The sequence below is a fragment of the Myxocyprinus asiaticus genome, chromosome 28 (genome assembly GCF_019703515.2).
Source record: "Myxocyprinus asiaticus isolate MX2 ecotype Aquarium Trade chromosome 28, UBuf_Myxa_2, whole genome shotgun sequence".
NCBI lineage: Eukaryota > Metazoa > Chordata > Actinopteri > Cypriniformes > Catostomidae > Myxocyprinus > Myxocyprinus asiaticus.
The window spans coordinates 19,809,832-19,825,791 of NC_059371.1; the positions used below are offsets into that span (position 1 = coordinate 19,809,832).

General features: G+C 38.4%; 1 protein-coding gene across 1 annotated transcript in view; it reads left to right on the forward strand.

The window, feature by feature from the left end:
- Window positions 1-15,605, forward strand: part of LOC127419059 (coiled-coil domain-containing protein 30-like) — a 36,210-nt gene extending 20,605 nt beyond the window's left edge. Inside the window, exons 24-26 of the mRNA XM_051660131.1 lie at window positions 13,476-13,593; window positions 13,687-13,751; window positions 13,850-15,605. Coding sequence (XP_051516091.1) covers window positions 13,476-13,593; window positions 13,687-13,751; window positions 13,850-14,063 — 397 coding nt within the window. The 3' untranslated portion in view covers window positions 14,064-15,605. The remainder of the gene's footprint in view (window positions 1-13,475; window positions 13,594-13,686; window positions 13,752-13,849) is intronic.
- The last annotated feature ends 355 nt before the right edge of the window (window positions 15,606-15,960 follow it).

The following is a 15,960-nucleotide window of genomic DNA, read 5'->3' on the forward strand; positions in this document are numbered from 1 at the left end:
CAGATATGGCTGGTGAAGTGTGGGAAATTCTGCGAGAATTGTTGAACTTGTCGGCAATTTGTTGGTTGACGAAGGTCGTTGCTGACTTGGAGGATCTTGCTGTAATACGTTGATCGATCACTGCCATGGAGATGAAATTCTCTGAGGTGGTTACAAAAGTGGGGGACGTTGAGAAACGGATCGATTATCTGGTGTCATCGGAGAGGGAATTAACCGCTAATCTGCTAGTGACCAAGGCGGATTTGGAGTGCGTCTGGGAGAAGCTGGAGGATATGAAGAATCGTAGTCGGTGAAATAACGTCCATATTGTTGGAATTCCTGAGGGAGCAGAGGGTCAGAATATGGTGGAATTCCTGAACGGGCTCTTTCCGAGTCTGCTCGACATAACAGGCCATAAACTGGAAATCGAGCTAGCTCACAGGGTTCCGGCTCGGCGATCCGCTGAGGGAGACAGGCCTTGTTCAATTCTGGGCAAATTTCTGAGATCATCTGATAAAGATCTCGTTTTACGCGAGGCAAGGAGTAAAGGAAGTCTTTCTTGGAAAAACCACAGCATTTTCTTGTTCCCAGACTTTGCGAATTCGACAAGAGAGAAACGTGATCGATTCAAGGAATGCAAGAAACTCTTACATCAGCGGAAGGTCGCTTTTGCAATGATGTTCCCAGCCAAATTGAGAATATATGCTATGGATGGCCGTAAAACATTCACATGCCCACAGCAAGCGATGTCCTTCAAAAAGTCAATGGACTGAGTAAGTTATTTTGTGGTACTCAAGTGTGTTGCAGCCAAGTGGGCTTGACTCACTGAACATTCACTTGACTGTTCGAGGAACTGAGCGCCTTTTTTGTTTCTTTTTGTGCTTGTTCCGCCTAGCGGCTGGAGTTTGTTTTGTGGAATAACACTCCTTTGGGACAGTTGTGTGGATGAATCTGCAAGTTCTTTGTGCTTATGCCTCCTATTGGCTGGAGTTTGTTTTGTGGAATAACACTCCATCAGGACAGTGTTGTGGATGAATCTGCATGTTCTTTGTGCTTAATGCCTTCTAATGGCTGGAGTATGTTTTGTGGAGTATTTCTTGCAGGACATTGGAGTGAAAAGGTCATTTGTTGCACTCATGTAGCAGTTGAATGGGCCTGAAAGGAACACACCTTCTGGACAGTTATGTGGATGAATCTACACGTTCTTTGTGTTTATTCCACCTATTGGCTGGAGTTTGTTTTATAGATTATCTTTTGTTGTGTAATTTTGTCTCACAAAATTTGTATAGAAACACCGGACTTGAGCATTCCGAAGGCAAAGTTGTCGCGGGGGCTCTCGTAGGCGTACATGGACTGTTTGAGTTTAGAGGGATGGACGCCAGTTGGCTCTGTCGTGCGTGGGGTTAATGCGCACATTTTTATTTTTTATTTTTGTTTGGTTCTGGGGGAGGTTTGGGGTTTGATTGTTGCTCTAATGTTGGAATGTGGTCTTTATAATTTTGTTTTTGACACAATCTATTTTTCCTCATATGTCAAAATGTCAATTGTTAATATGAGTGGATTGTCTCTCTCCACGTGGAATGTGAATGGGTTGGGGCACCCCATAAAAAGAAGGAAGGTTATTTCTGTTCTTAAGCGTAAGAAATTTGATATAGTGTTTCTTTGTAATTAACATTTTTATTGATTAATGTGCATGACAGTGAAAAAAACTCAACACATATATAATGAATCAACATTTTACATTTAAACCCTACTAATACAATCCCACCCTGACCCCTAACGAACACTCCTGTGGTCCCACATAACACACACACAATCCAAAAAAATAATAAATAAATAAATATATATATATATATATATATATATATATATATATATATATATATATATATATATATATACATACATACACTTACATAAAATAAAATATATATATATTATATATATATATATATATATATATATATATATATATATATATATACACACAAATAAATAAAATAATAAAAATACATGATTAAACTACACTCTCCACATCTCCTCCCTGAGATTCCCCCCAAAAAACTAAATATTTGTCCCATTTTTTAGCAAATAAGTCCCTCAACCCCAGCCTTCTACTTACCGCCTCTTCAAATGCAGCTACCCTCCCCATTTCCACACACCACTCCAAAAAAGAGGGTGCTCCATTTGACTTCCATCCCCTTAAAATTACTTGCCTGCCGATCATGAGACTGGTCATAACCCAATTTTTTATATGATTGTCCCCTAAATGCATGACCGCCCCATCACCCAAAATACAGAGTCTGGGACAAAATAAAACCTGAGTGTTCAAAACGTTGCACAAATACCTCTGAACCCTCAACCAAAACTCCTGGATCTTAACACACCCCCAAAAGACATGGGTAGTGTCTCCAACTTCTGACTGGCATCGCCAGCAAGTGGGTGTGTCTTTAAGACCAAGCCTATATAATCTAGAGGGGGTCCAATAAAATCTATGTAAAATCTTAAATTGCATAAGGCGAACCTATATAGTTTTTCTTCAAGAAATGCATCTTTCCCCACAGGAAGCTGAAAAATTTGGGAAGATATGGGGTGGACAGGTTTTCTTTAGTGCTGGCTCAAGTAAGAGCAGGGGAGTCATTACACTGATAAGTAAACATCTACAATTCAAATGTCTCAAACAGATTAAAGATAATTAGGAAGAGTCATTATTGTTTTAGCAGAAATTCAGGGGCAAAGTCTTATTTTGGCTAATATTTACGCACCTAACGTTAATGATCAGGGCTTTTTTATAGATCTTGAAGGGAAGTTGCAAGCCGCTGGCGCACCCCTCATGATATAATATTGGAAGGAGACTTTAAACATTAATCATAGTGAAGCAAAAGTGTGCAAGCCCCCTAAAGCAACATTGACACTTCACAGGATGTGTAAAAATCTTGGTCTTACATATATTTGGAGAATTTTGAACCCATCTGGTAGGGACTATACATTTTTTCATCAGTCCATAAGATTTATTTTAGAATAGATTTTTTTTATATATATCTAAGTCCCTCATTTCATCTGTTGTTGATTGCTCAATTGGAAACATCTTAGTCTCAGATCACGCCCTGGTGAGTTTAGAGGTGTTGCCATATACGGAGAAATAGAAATCATATAGTTGGCGCTTTAATGTATCCCTTTTGCAAAATCCTGAATTTCAACAAATGTTAAAGGCTGAAATCAATGTTTATATGGTCCCCAGTATCCTCTGTGGGTGTGGCTTGGGAGACACTTAAGGAGGTGCTTAGGGGTCAGATCATACAGTATGCCTCATTCATCAAAAAATCCAAAGCATGAGAACTCGTGGAGTTAGAAGGGAATATTAAAAGTGCAGAGGCAGAGCTGAAGCGCCGAATGTCGTCTGATGTCATCAGAGAATTGACCCAATTGAAATACAAATATAATACTATTTTGTCACGGAAGGTGGAGTTTTGGCTATTCATGACAAGACAGTCATACTTTGAGTCGGGGGACAAAGCAGGAAAGCTTTTGTCTAGGTGTATACAGCAGTATTTTTCCTTCAGTGAAATCTGCTGGTGGTGAAATATTTACCTCAGCCATTGATATTAATAATGCTTTTAAAGAATTCTATCTTGATCTCTATAGTTCCATGTCTTCGTCTACTGATGAGGATATTAGAAACTTTGTGGAATCATAAGAACTCCCTAAACTGACGACTGAGCAAAAAAATAATCTTGATTCTGAGATGAACTTGGAGGAGATTGGCAAGGTAATTAAGGCCTTGCCTATCGGCAAGGCTCCGGGGCCAGACGGCTTTGCCGCTGAATTTTTTTAGATCTTATGCTACAGAACTGGCTCCACTTTTATACAGAATCATTAAAGAATGGAAAGCTTCTGCCAACCATGACACAAGCCCGGATCAGCCTGATTCTTAAAAAGGACAAAGATCCAAGCGAGTGTAAAAGTTACCGTCCAATTTCCCTGATCCAGTTAGATGTAAAAATTTTGTCAAAAATTCTGGCTAACCGATTAAGTAAAGTTATGACATCACTTACACATATAGATCAGGTGGGGTTTATTCGGGTTATGTTGGGCCTCATGTATTCAGATAGAAGACAAAGGCAGGCCTAACACAGTCGTAAAACCATAACTCAAGCCCCCACCTTCTAAGTCGTAAATTTTACAGATAAAAATCGCGCCAAAATCAAACAAAGGGAGTCCAAAACAGACTACAGATCCATGAAGCCTTGCTCACTAAAGGATCGAGCGCTCGACTCCTATTGGATGAGGCACACAACAGAACGTCCCTCGAACATGACATCATCAGGAGTTGAAATAATTCTGAAATGCTTAAAGATTTCGCTTCCAGCGGCTTAGTTCACCGAATACGGACGTAGCTTTTTGCTGCTCTCAAGTGCAACCTCGTGGCACAAGGAAGTAATGTCCAACTTGAAACTGTAGCCATACAATCTCCATCTCGCTGAACGAGTTGAGATTACTCTGTGTTCAACCGAACACTCTAACGGATCCGAAGGAGACCGCTGAGCAATTCGCATCTTCATCCGTTGGCCTACAGAAGTGAAGAGATTAAAGATTTCTCTTCCATCTTCAATCAAGTCGACATTTCTGAGTTCTCCGCCAGCCCGCCGAGAATCAACAGCCGTACCGCCCGCCGACAGAGCGAGGAAACGGCCTCCCGTCATCACCCGAGCCTCAAAGAACCGGGTCAAAGTTAAAGGACAGAGGAAAACACATTCTACCTGTGTCCTCGTGTGATTCAAGTAAGAGGTTACGTCTGGGCAGAGATAGAATATTATAGTGTGTTATTCTTGTGTTTCAAGGTTTTTGCTTGTACAGTTTACGGACCGCCATGTCCGCTCATTATTAATACTCAGGGTATTAATTATCAGGAATTTGTTTTGCTGTATTGTGGTCCAACCAAATTGGATTGTTGTGCAAATTTCACCATCGCGGGTGAGACAGCAACTGAGTTCATCCACTAAATAGTCAAAGTACGCGGGACTGTTTACGAGCCGTCCACCGCGTCTCTAAGCGATGAACTAAACAGCTGTTTTCTCTCCCACGATTGCGAAATCAGCTTAGGGCTGTCACTTCTCTCTCTCTCTCGTACTAACCACACACACACACACACACACACACACATGCAGGCACGCGAACCCTCACAAACATTCTGGCACACATTTTGGCTCGTAGATAGCTTAAATGCTAAAGCCCAGCTTTGTCCCTAAGCTATCGTACAAGCGGATACACGCGGTAACTGGTAGACGCCATCTCCGCCCCCATTCGCGGTCATATTCCCTGGCCGGAAGTCTCGCGTGACATACTCTCCACGAGAGTCACGTCCGCTATTTTGTGCGTGTCCCTCCTTACACACACACTGTCACACACACACACACCCTATGTGTTATAGAACTATATACTGTTTAGTTTGTAGTTGTAAGTCGGAAGTTTATTGACTGCATTGTATTAATTATTAATTGATATTACTGCATAAATAAACTTTTGTTTATATTACAAAGAGAAGGGTTTTGGTTTGTTTTGCATACGCCTGTGTCATGCTGACGGGATGTCAGTGCTCGGATTCAAACCTTCATTCATTGTTTTTTTTCCTGAAAATCGATATTCTTCGGATGCTGATTTTCCTAAGAAAACAATCTAATATTGAGACTGTTTTACTATTTGGTTATTAGTCCCTAATTCCAGGGTGGTGCCCTGTCAATGTTAATCCTTATTAATACTCTATTGATTTTTGATAATTGACAATTATCTTTGATGATTGTTGAATTTGAATGATCAATAAGCTAGTGTTAATTTTAATTAATGTTTCATCGATGTTAACAATTAACGATTATCTTTGATAATTTTTGATTTTAAAGCATTAAAAAAAGCTAACATTGATTCTCATCAATGTTCTATTGATTTTAATAATTAGTAATTATCTTTGATAATTATTAATTATTGCTAATAACCAAACTTGCTCCTAAACGTAGCACACTACATTTACTGGAGCCCCATATGAGGTTTTAATGAGTTAGATCCAATTAATTAATTTAAATATTAATTAATAACTACAGAAATAATTATTAATTATTTCTGATAGTAACACTGATCTAAACAACCGGTAAAGCCCTACACCGAAAAGGCATTTGATATGGTAGAATGGAATTATCTTTTTTTTTTTTTCAGATTAACAATTTTTATTGCTTCACATAAATGTACCTCATAAAACAAAACATATATACATAGAATCAAACTTAACCACAACTATTACTCCTCCCCATCCCAATCCCACCCTAACCCCAGCAACATAACAGTGGTCTTAAATGACATAGAGACACATGCACACACATACAAAAACAATACATAAAAAATAAATAAATAAACAAATAAAAAAAACACAATAACAATAATCACACATCCACAAATGACAAATACCCGCCCCATTTCTCCACGAACACTTTATACCTCCCTGTTCCTCTGAATGTAACTTCCTCAAAGGCCGCAACCCTTCCCATCTCTGAGCACCACTCCTGAAAAGAGGGTGCTCCAGCCAACCTCCAGCCCCTCAAAATGATCTGCCTGGCGATCATGACACTGGTTAAGACCCAATTCTTTATGTGTCTACTTACAATGTCAATGACCGCCCCATCACCCAAGATACAGAGTCTGGGGCAGAATAATACCTGAATACCTAACACCTCACATACCAGACTCTACACCTTTAACCAAAACTTTTGAATTTCAACACACCCCCAAAAGACATGGGTTAAATCTCCATACTCTGATTGGCATCTCCAGCAGGTAGGTGTGTCTTTAAGACCAAGCCTATACAATTTAGAGGGGGTCCAATAGAACCGATGTAAAATCTTGAATTGTATAAGGCGCAACCTTGCATCTCTAGATGCAGTTTTTATGTTTTTTAAAATCCTAGCCCATTCTCCCTCCTCCAATTCCAGGTCTAAATCCCTCTCCCATAATCTTTTGAGAGTGGTTGAGACTCTGTCCCCCAGACTCTGAATTAATAAGGAGTAATACACTGATGACTCATGGCCTTTTCCAAAAGCAGAAATCACCTCTCCCAGAGTATCTGCCGCTCTAGGGGGGTGTATGCTATTCCCAAAAATAGTACAGAGCAAGTGTCGTAGCTGAAGATGCCTAAAAAACTGAGATGTGGGGATCCCAAAATATTGAACCAAATTTTCAAAGGATTTCATTACACCACTCTCATAAAGATCACCGAGTGTATTAACCCCCCTCGCAATCCACTCAGACCAACAAAAAGGGGACTTATTAATGCATAGTTCGGGGTTTAGCCATAGGCTCGAGGCAACATTTAGATAAATATCTGAATTAAACAATCTGAACACTTTTGTCCATACTGAGTGCAAATGTGAAATAACGGGGTGTGATTTAACTTCTCTGGTTAGTTTGCCAAATACTTAATGCCCTGTTCGGGCCACTGGAAGGCGCCCGGCTGGAAAGCCGTTACTGGACAGTATGCTGTCAAAGCCAAAGCTTCGGATTTAGACCAATTGACTTTGTATCCTGAGAACTTGGAAAAGGAACTAATAATTCTGTGGAGGCAAGGCATAGATCTAGTGGGGTCGGAGACGAATAATAAAATATAATCTGCATAAAGCAGAAGCTTATGTGCCACACCTCCCGCAATCGCCCCTGGAAAATCATCCTCCTTTCTTATCACAGCTGCTAATGGTTCCAGGGCAAGACAGAACAATAATGGGGAAAGAGGGCAACCCTGCCGGGTGCCCCTATCCAGAGTAAAATAATCTGAAATTAGTCCATTTGTTAGTACCGCTACTACAGGTTGTCTATATAGTAACTTAATCCAACCAATAAAAGTACTCCCAAACCCATACATTTTCAAAATCTTAAAAAAATAATCCCATTCTACCATATCAAATGCCTTTTCGGCGTCAAGTGAGACGGCAGCGACCAGAGATTGATAATTCGCTTCTGACCACATGATATTGATGAAATGTTATCAGAAGGGCTACCAGAATAAACCCCACCTGATCTATATGTGTAAGTGATGTCATAACTTTACTTAATCGGTTAGCCAGAATTTTTGACAAAATTTTTACATCTAACTGGATCAGGGAAATTGGATGGTAACTTTTACACTCGCTTGGATCTTTGTCCTTTTTAAGAATCAGACTGATCCGGGCTTGTGTCATGGTTGGCGGGAGCTTTCCATTCTTTAATGATTCCATATAATCTTCTAACAAAAGTGGAGCCAGTTCTGTAGCATAAGATTTGAAAAACTCAGCAGCAAAGCCGTCAGGCCCCGGAGCCTTGCCTGTAAGCAGGGCCTTAATTACCTCATCAAGCTCCTCCAAGGTTATCTCAGAATCAAGAATTATTTTGTTCAGTCGTCAATTTAGGGAGTTCTTGTGGTTCCACAAATTTTCTAATATCTTCATCGGTAGACGAAGACGTGGAACTATAGAGATCAAGGTAGAATTCTTTAAAAGCATTATTAATATCAATGGCCGAGGTAAATATTTCACCACCAGCAGATTTCATTGTGGGAATGGTAGAAAAACCATTGCTTTATATATCTAGCCAAAAGTTTTCCTGCTTTGTCCCCCGACTCAAAGTATGACTGTCTTGCCCTGAATAACCAAAACTCCACTTTCTGCGACAAAATAGTATTATATCTATATTTCAATCAGGTCAATTCTCTGAGGCCATCAGATGACATTCGGCGCTTCAGCTCTGCCTCTGCACTTTTAATATTCCCTTCCAACTCCACAAGTTCTCGTGCTTTGGATTTTTTGATGAATGAGGCATACTTTATGATCCGACCACTAAGAACCGCCTTAAGTGCCTCCCAAGCTATGCCCACAGAGGATACTGAGGACCAGTTGGTCTCCATATTGAGAAAAACAAGCATATCCACATGCTCAGTAAACTATACTCATTTGTAAATGCCAGTTTAAATGATGGAATGTCCCTTACCTCAGCTAGCAGTCTTTCTCGGATGCCTTGTTTGTTGTTTACAGAAGCGTCGCGGGGATTAGGTTGTTACAGGGACGCTGCTTTCTGTCAAGCTGCACATTTATGGGAGTAAAGAGCACATCGCTTATACAGTACATTTAAACAGGAACCCAGCTTTCTCACAGTAAGCAGGGTTGGGGAGTAACGGAATACATGTAACGGGAATACTTATTTAAAATACAAAATATAAGTAACTGTATTCCACTACAGTTACAATTTAAATCATTGGTAATTAGAATACAGTTACATTCAAAAAGTATTTTGATTACTGAAGAGATTACTTTGCATTTTATTGTAATTTGTATTTGTTTCATTTAATATTTAGTCCTTTCAGATGGAAAACATTTATACATATAAATGATGCGATCCAAAGTGCATTTGAACAGCGGTGAAACACTTTCTTATGATGTGTTACATTCATTCTAACAGACAGAGAAGTAAGTTTGAAGTAAGTTTGGAGCAGAAGAAATAGAAATAAACCTTGTGTAAATTGTCAGCTTTACACTAAGTTAAAATGCTATTTCTAGCCATTTTACATGCACGTTACCAGGCACGATCATATTTTTTATCAAGAAAATTCATGTTAGATCATAATTTCTTTTTTTCTAGTAAGACCTTTGATATTAGGGCAAAAATCATATTCTTGATAATAATTTTTGTATTGTTTTTCTGTAAAAATATCTAAAAATCCTTAAAACAAGAACAGTTTTATTTATCTTGTTTTAGAAACAGCACTGCATAAGATATTTAGGTTTTTCAGAGAATGTATTTTTAACATGTGTATTTTGTCTTACTGTACTGGCAGAGTTTTTATAGTCAAAACAAGTGAAAAAATCTACCAGTGCTGAAGAAGTAATCCAAAGTATTTAGAATACGTTACTGACCTTGAATAATGAAACGAAATACATAACAAATGACATTTTACAGCATGTATTCTGTAATCTGTAGTGGAATACATTTCAAAAGTAACCCTCCCAACCCTGGCAGTAAGCCACATCGCAATAACCCGCTTTTTGGTGTCCATCTAAATGTACTGACAAAATGGTTTGCTCATCAAATGTGATCAACTTGTGTCCACACTCAACAGCGCCACCCAGTGCATTCTGTTATAACTGCCAGTTTTAGTTTGTGTGTTCAGGATTTAACATGCATCTCAATCTATATATGGCCGGCAAAGCAAAACTTTGCAAAATTCGAATAGTGTTTTTACTTTTTGAATAATTATTTCAGAACGAATACTCGAGTATTCGACTATTCGTGCACATCCCTAGTAGCATACACCCCACTAAAGCAGCAGACACTCTGGGAGTGGTGATTACTGCTTTTGGAAAAGGTCATGAGGCATCAGTGTATTACTCGCTACTAATTCATAGTCTGGGGGTCGGAGCATTAACTTCTATCAAAAGATTATGGGAGAAAGATATAAACTTGGTATTGGAGGAGGGAGTGTGGGCTAGGATTCTAAAAAACATAAAAACTGCATCTAGAGATGCAAGAGTTCGCCTTATGCAATTCAAGATTTTACATAGAGTCTATTGGACCCCCTCTAGATTGTATGTCCAACACATCCAAACTCTTCTGCCATTACATTCCCTTGCACTATATATAACAGATTTGTATTTAGTTTTGCACTACGTATGTATGTGTGTGTCTGTATGTATATATGTATGTATGCATATGTATATGTGTGTGTGTGTGTGTGTGTGTGTGTGTGTGTATATATATATATATATATATATATACATATATACAGGTGCATCTCAATAAATTAGAATGTTGTGGAAAAGTTCATTTATTTCAGTAATTCAACTCAAATTGTGAAACTTGTGTATTAAATAAATTCAATGCACACAGACTGAAGTAGTTTAAGTCTTTGGTTCTTTTAATTGTGATGATTTTGGCTCACATTTAACAAAAACCCACCAATTCACTATCTCAAAAAATTAGAATATGGTGACATGCCAATCAGCTAATCAACTCAAAACACATGCAAAGGTTTCCTGAGCCTTCAAAATGGTCTCTCAGTTTGGTTCACTAGGCTACACAATCATGGGGAAGACTGCTGATCTGACAGTTGTCCAGAAGACAATCATTGACACCCTTCACAAGGAGGGTAAGCCACAAACATTCATTGCCAAAGAAGCTGGCTGTTCACAGAGTGCTGTATCCAAGCATGTTAACAGAAAGTTGAGTGGAAGGAAAAAGTGTGGAAGAAAAAGATGCACAACCAACCAAGAGAACCGCAGCCTTATGATTGTCAAGCAAAATCGATTCAAGAATTTGGGTGAACTTCACAAGGAATGGACTGAGGCTGGGGTCAAGGCATCAAGAGCCACCACACACAGACTTGTCAAGGAATTTGGCTACAGTTGTCGTATTCCTCTTGTTAAGCCACTCCTGAACCACAGACAACGTCAAAGGCGTCTTACCTGGGCTAAGGAGAAGAAGAACTAGACTGTTGCCCAGTGTTCCAAAGTCCTCTTTTCAGATGAGAGCAAGTTTTGTATTTCATTTGGAAACCAAGGTCCTAGAGTCTGGAGGAAGGGTGGAGAAGCTCATAGCCCAAGTTGCTTGAAGTCCAGTGTTAAGTTTCCACAGTCTGTGATGATTTGGGGTGCAATGTCATCTGCTGGTGTTGGTCCATTGTGTTTTTTGAAAACCAAAGTCACTGCACCCGTTTACCAAGAAATTTTGGAGCACTTCATGCTTCCTTCTGCTGACCAGCTTTTTAAAGATGCTGATTTCATTTTCCAGCAGGATTTGGCACCTGCCCACACTGCAAAAAGCACCAAAAGTTGGTTAAATGACCATGGTGTTGGTGTGCTTGACTGGCCAGTAAACTCACCAGACCTGAACCCCATAGAGAATCTATGGGGTATTGTCAAGAGGAAAATGAGAAACAAGAGACCAAAAAATGCAGATGAGCTGAAGGCCACTGTCAAAGAAACCTGGGCTTCCATACCACCTCAGCAGTGCCACAAACTGATCACCTCCATGCCACGCCAAATTGAGGCAGTATTTAAAGCAAAAGGAGCCCCTACCAAGTATTGAGTACATATACAGTAAATGAACATACTTTCCAGAAGGCCAACAATTCACTAAAAATGTTTTTTTTATTGGTCTTATGATGTATTCTAATTTTTTGAGATAGTGAATTGGTGGGTTTTTGTTAAATGTGAGCCAAAATCATCACAATTAAAAGAACCAAAGACTTAAACTACTTCAGTCTGTGTGCATTCAATTTATTTAATACACGAGTTTCACAATTTGAGTTGAATTACTGAAATAAATGAACTTTTCCATGACATTCTAATTTATTGAGATGCACCTGTATATATATACTTTATTTTCTATTCAATTTTTATTTATTTTTATTCAATAATAATTATAATTTTTTTAAATTATTATTATTATCTCTGTCTTGTTGCAGTTTTGTATTGTTGTGCACTGGAAGCTCCTTTCACCAAGACAAATTTTTTGTATGTGAAAGTGTACTTGGCAATAAAGCTCATTCTGATTCTGATTGTATAGGCTTGGTCTTAAAGACAAAAGCAATAGTGGGGGTTAAGTATTGATTCTGTTTGTATATATTTTGCTTTTCTTTGTTTAATATATGAATCAATAAAAAAATTATAATCACAAAAAAAAAAAAAGAACTGTTGAAGTCTCACAAGCCTGAAATACAGGCTACATAACACAGTCTAAACTGTCTCTGAAATTGCATTTCTTATTTCCAAATAAATATTTTTGGGGAAAAAAAGGTACTAAAAGATTTACTGGAATCGTTACTGGAACCTTTAAGGACTCTGAACCGGAATCATAAATTTCCTTTCGATTCCTAGCCCTGTTCCTTATCGTCCCGAGGAATGATTCATTGTGTTAATTTTTATGCTATGTTTTTTATAGAATTAATCAAACTTAATTAACACGTTTAATAGACTTTTTATTCATTTATTTTACTCTGTATTGTTAATGCTGCACAATATTGAAGGGTTAAATGTCATGCATTTGTGTGGTCTTAAAGGTGAAATATAAGTTTTCCCCCAACTCTGTGGTGCTCCCAAAACATTGCTCTGTTTGAGCATTCCAACTAGCCTGACATAGAAACATTGGCTCAACCAGTTGCTTGAGATTGGGGGTGGTACTGTCTGTTTGCTCGACTAATGGAAGACTGGGAGAGTGTTTGAAAACTTTTTTGCAATTCCTTCTGCAGAGTTTACACACTTCAGCCTTAAGATTTTTAATGTTATGTGTTTATTATATTTTATGATGTTCTGTCCATTTCCTGTGTTCAGAAGCACTTTTGTTGTCCTACTTGTAATATCCCTGTGGGCATTAATAAAATTAACTGAAGTAAACTAAACTGAAACTGAAGGCAAAGATCTTGAGCACTCTTCTGCACTTGACAAGAAAGTAGAGGAAAGTACTAACGTTCTCTTTGTTCTGGTCTCTCTTAGGGTTAAATTCCTAGAGATGGAGAATAATCAGCTGCAGGAAAAAATCCTCACACTGGCCAATCAAATAGGAATTCTAGACCGTGCTTTGAGAAACCTTCAGTCGGTGTGTACTGTTGAGGTACAGATTTGTTGATCAGAGATTAATAAAAAAATAATAATAATAATTCTGATTATGAAAGTTATGTTTGGATTTTGGGGATTTTTGTCTTAGGAGGTCAAGAAAATGTTTCCTTGTGGAGCTCATCCTGATGGCCTATTGTGGACATCGACTCCCTGGTATAATTCAGATATTTCGTCATTGTCAGTGTAACAATATACACAGTGCTTGTCACAAAACAAATGTTAACATTTTCCATTGTAACATCCTGCTCTAGTCCAAAGCCTGGACTCTGTGACTCATGGGGAATATTGGATGCCATTCGCAAAGTCAAAGTGTGCGAGTCTGGAGTGAAGAGCTTGGAGATCTCCTCGCCTGTGCCCGTTTTACAGTCCACTGAGATAGGATACCTGAATGTGACCTCCCCTGTGGCTCCTAACACCAGATTGGAGCATGAAGAGGGTCTCAGTGTCACCAATGATGAGACCTAGGAGAGTTTGTCTTTGTGAAATGCCATTACAAAGTTTGCCAACTGTAAATCTGACAAGTCACTGGCTAGTTTAGGCTTAAAAATAATGCAAGCGAGCTGCAGATGGATAGATTTGGTTAAAAAACTCACTCAAGAAATGGTTTCTAACTGTGGCACACATGACTGTTTCATGTCTTAAAGGGATAGTTCACCCTAAAATGAAAATTGTCATCATTTACCGTACTCGCCCTCATGTCATTCCAAACCCATATGACTTTCTTTCTTCATTAAACACAAAAGGAGTTATCTAGCAGGATGTTCAAGCCACTCTTTTCCAAACAATGAATGTGTATTGTGTCATCAGCTGTCCGTGGTCCTCATCCAATTTAACTGAATGGAAAATAGTGGCTTTAACATTCTACTAAATATCTTCTTTTTTGTTCCACAAAAGAAAGTCATACAGGTTTGGAAAAACATAAGGGTGAATAAATGATGACAGAGTTTAGATTTCTGGGTGAACTATCCCACATTTTATTTCCCCATTTATTTTGTTAACAGGAGTATGAACACATGAATTAATACACAGTCTCATTACAGCTTGGCTGAATTCACTTGCATTGCCTTTGTGGCTCACATCGAGTCTGAGATCGAGATGCCTGAGATTTCAAATGCTATAGTCAAAATAGCCTTGTCATTGGCCAGTTCTGATTTTACTGTTTGCCCAGAGACCAGGAAAAGTATACATTTTCTGTGGCAAATCTGTAAGATGCCATATATATATATATATATATATACACATACATACACATTTACCTTGTGTTATACATTTACCCAAAGGTACATCAATAGAGAAGCACTTAAAGCACTATTAATCTGATGTTAAGACGGTAAAATCTGCATGTGTTTACAACTGAAATGCACTATTGCCTTTTGATAAGCATTAAGTATTGGAAATCAAGAGTGTTTTTGTTTTATTGAGATCTGGTCTAAATGTCATTAGATTGCAAATGTTATTGATGTTGAGAGAAGTGCAGTTAAACCCCTTGCATTTGTCCGTAATGGACACTGGGATGGTCATACTTGTCGAGACAATATCGGTGTTACATAAGATTGGTTTAGTTCACTGTGTAAAGACAAATACATATTAAGGCTTTCATTATATCTTCTTTTCTGGAGTTAGTTTATAGAGTATGTGAGTTGGTGCTCAGTTAATGTTTTCACATCCTTTTTATAAGGAGTTATAGATTATGTAGTCTGTTCAATGATTTCTTCGCACTCTCTGTTTATTTGTAGTCCTCAGAGACTGTAATAACCTGTGATCTGGGAGCAAAATCAGCTGATGTAGAGGAGAACTATTGTAATATCATTTTGAACTGTGGCAGAGGTATCCGGATCCTGCAGTAGTGCCTGTATATAATGTGAGCATTGTATCCTGCTGCTATACAATCTTAGGATGCAACTTTCACAACATATTAATATAGGGCTCCTGGAACTGCGAATGGCATCAGTGTACGAGGTACACATTGACAAAGCATGTATTTTCTTAATAAACTTATTTTCAAGGGTTCTGTTTGATTGTCAATCTGAGACTAAATTTAAAAAAATAAAATAAAAAATTGCGAAACTTAACCTTCATAAACCACACATTGAAATATAATTTAAAATGCCACCACTGACCCAGGTACATCAATGATTACACCATGCATGGACAATACAGTGGATAGAAGCTTATTTAGTCGGTAAAGTTGGATATAATTCACAGATTCGAACTTCCCGGATCAATAACAAACACGCGAAACGATGTTAAAACACAAACGACGCCTCTTTCAAACCGTAGTAAGGTAGACAATGAGCTACAACCTAATTTTCATCAAAACGAGCTGGACAAATAATATTGATCTCCACGTTCAACCGGCTGT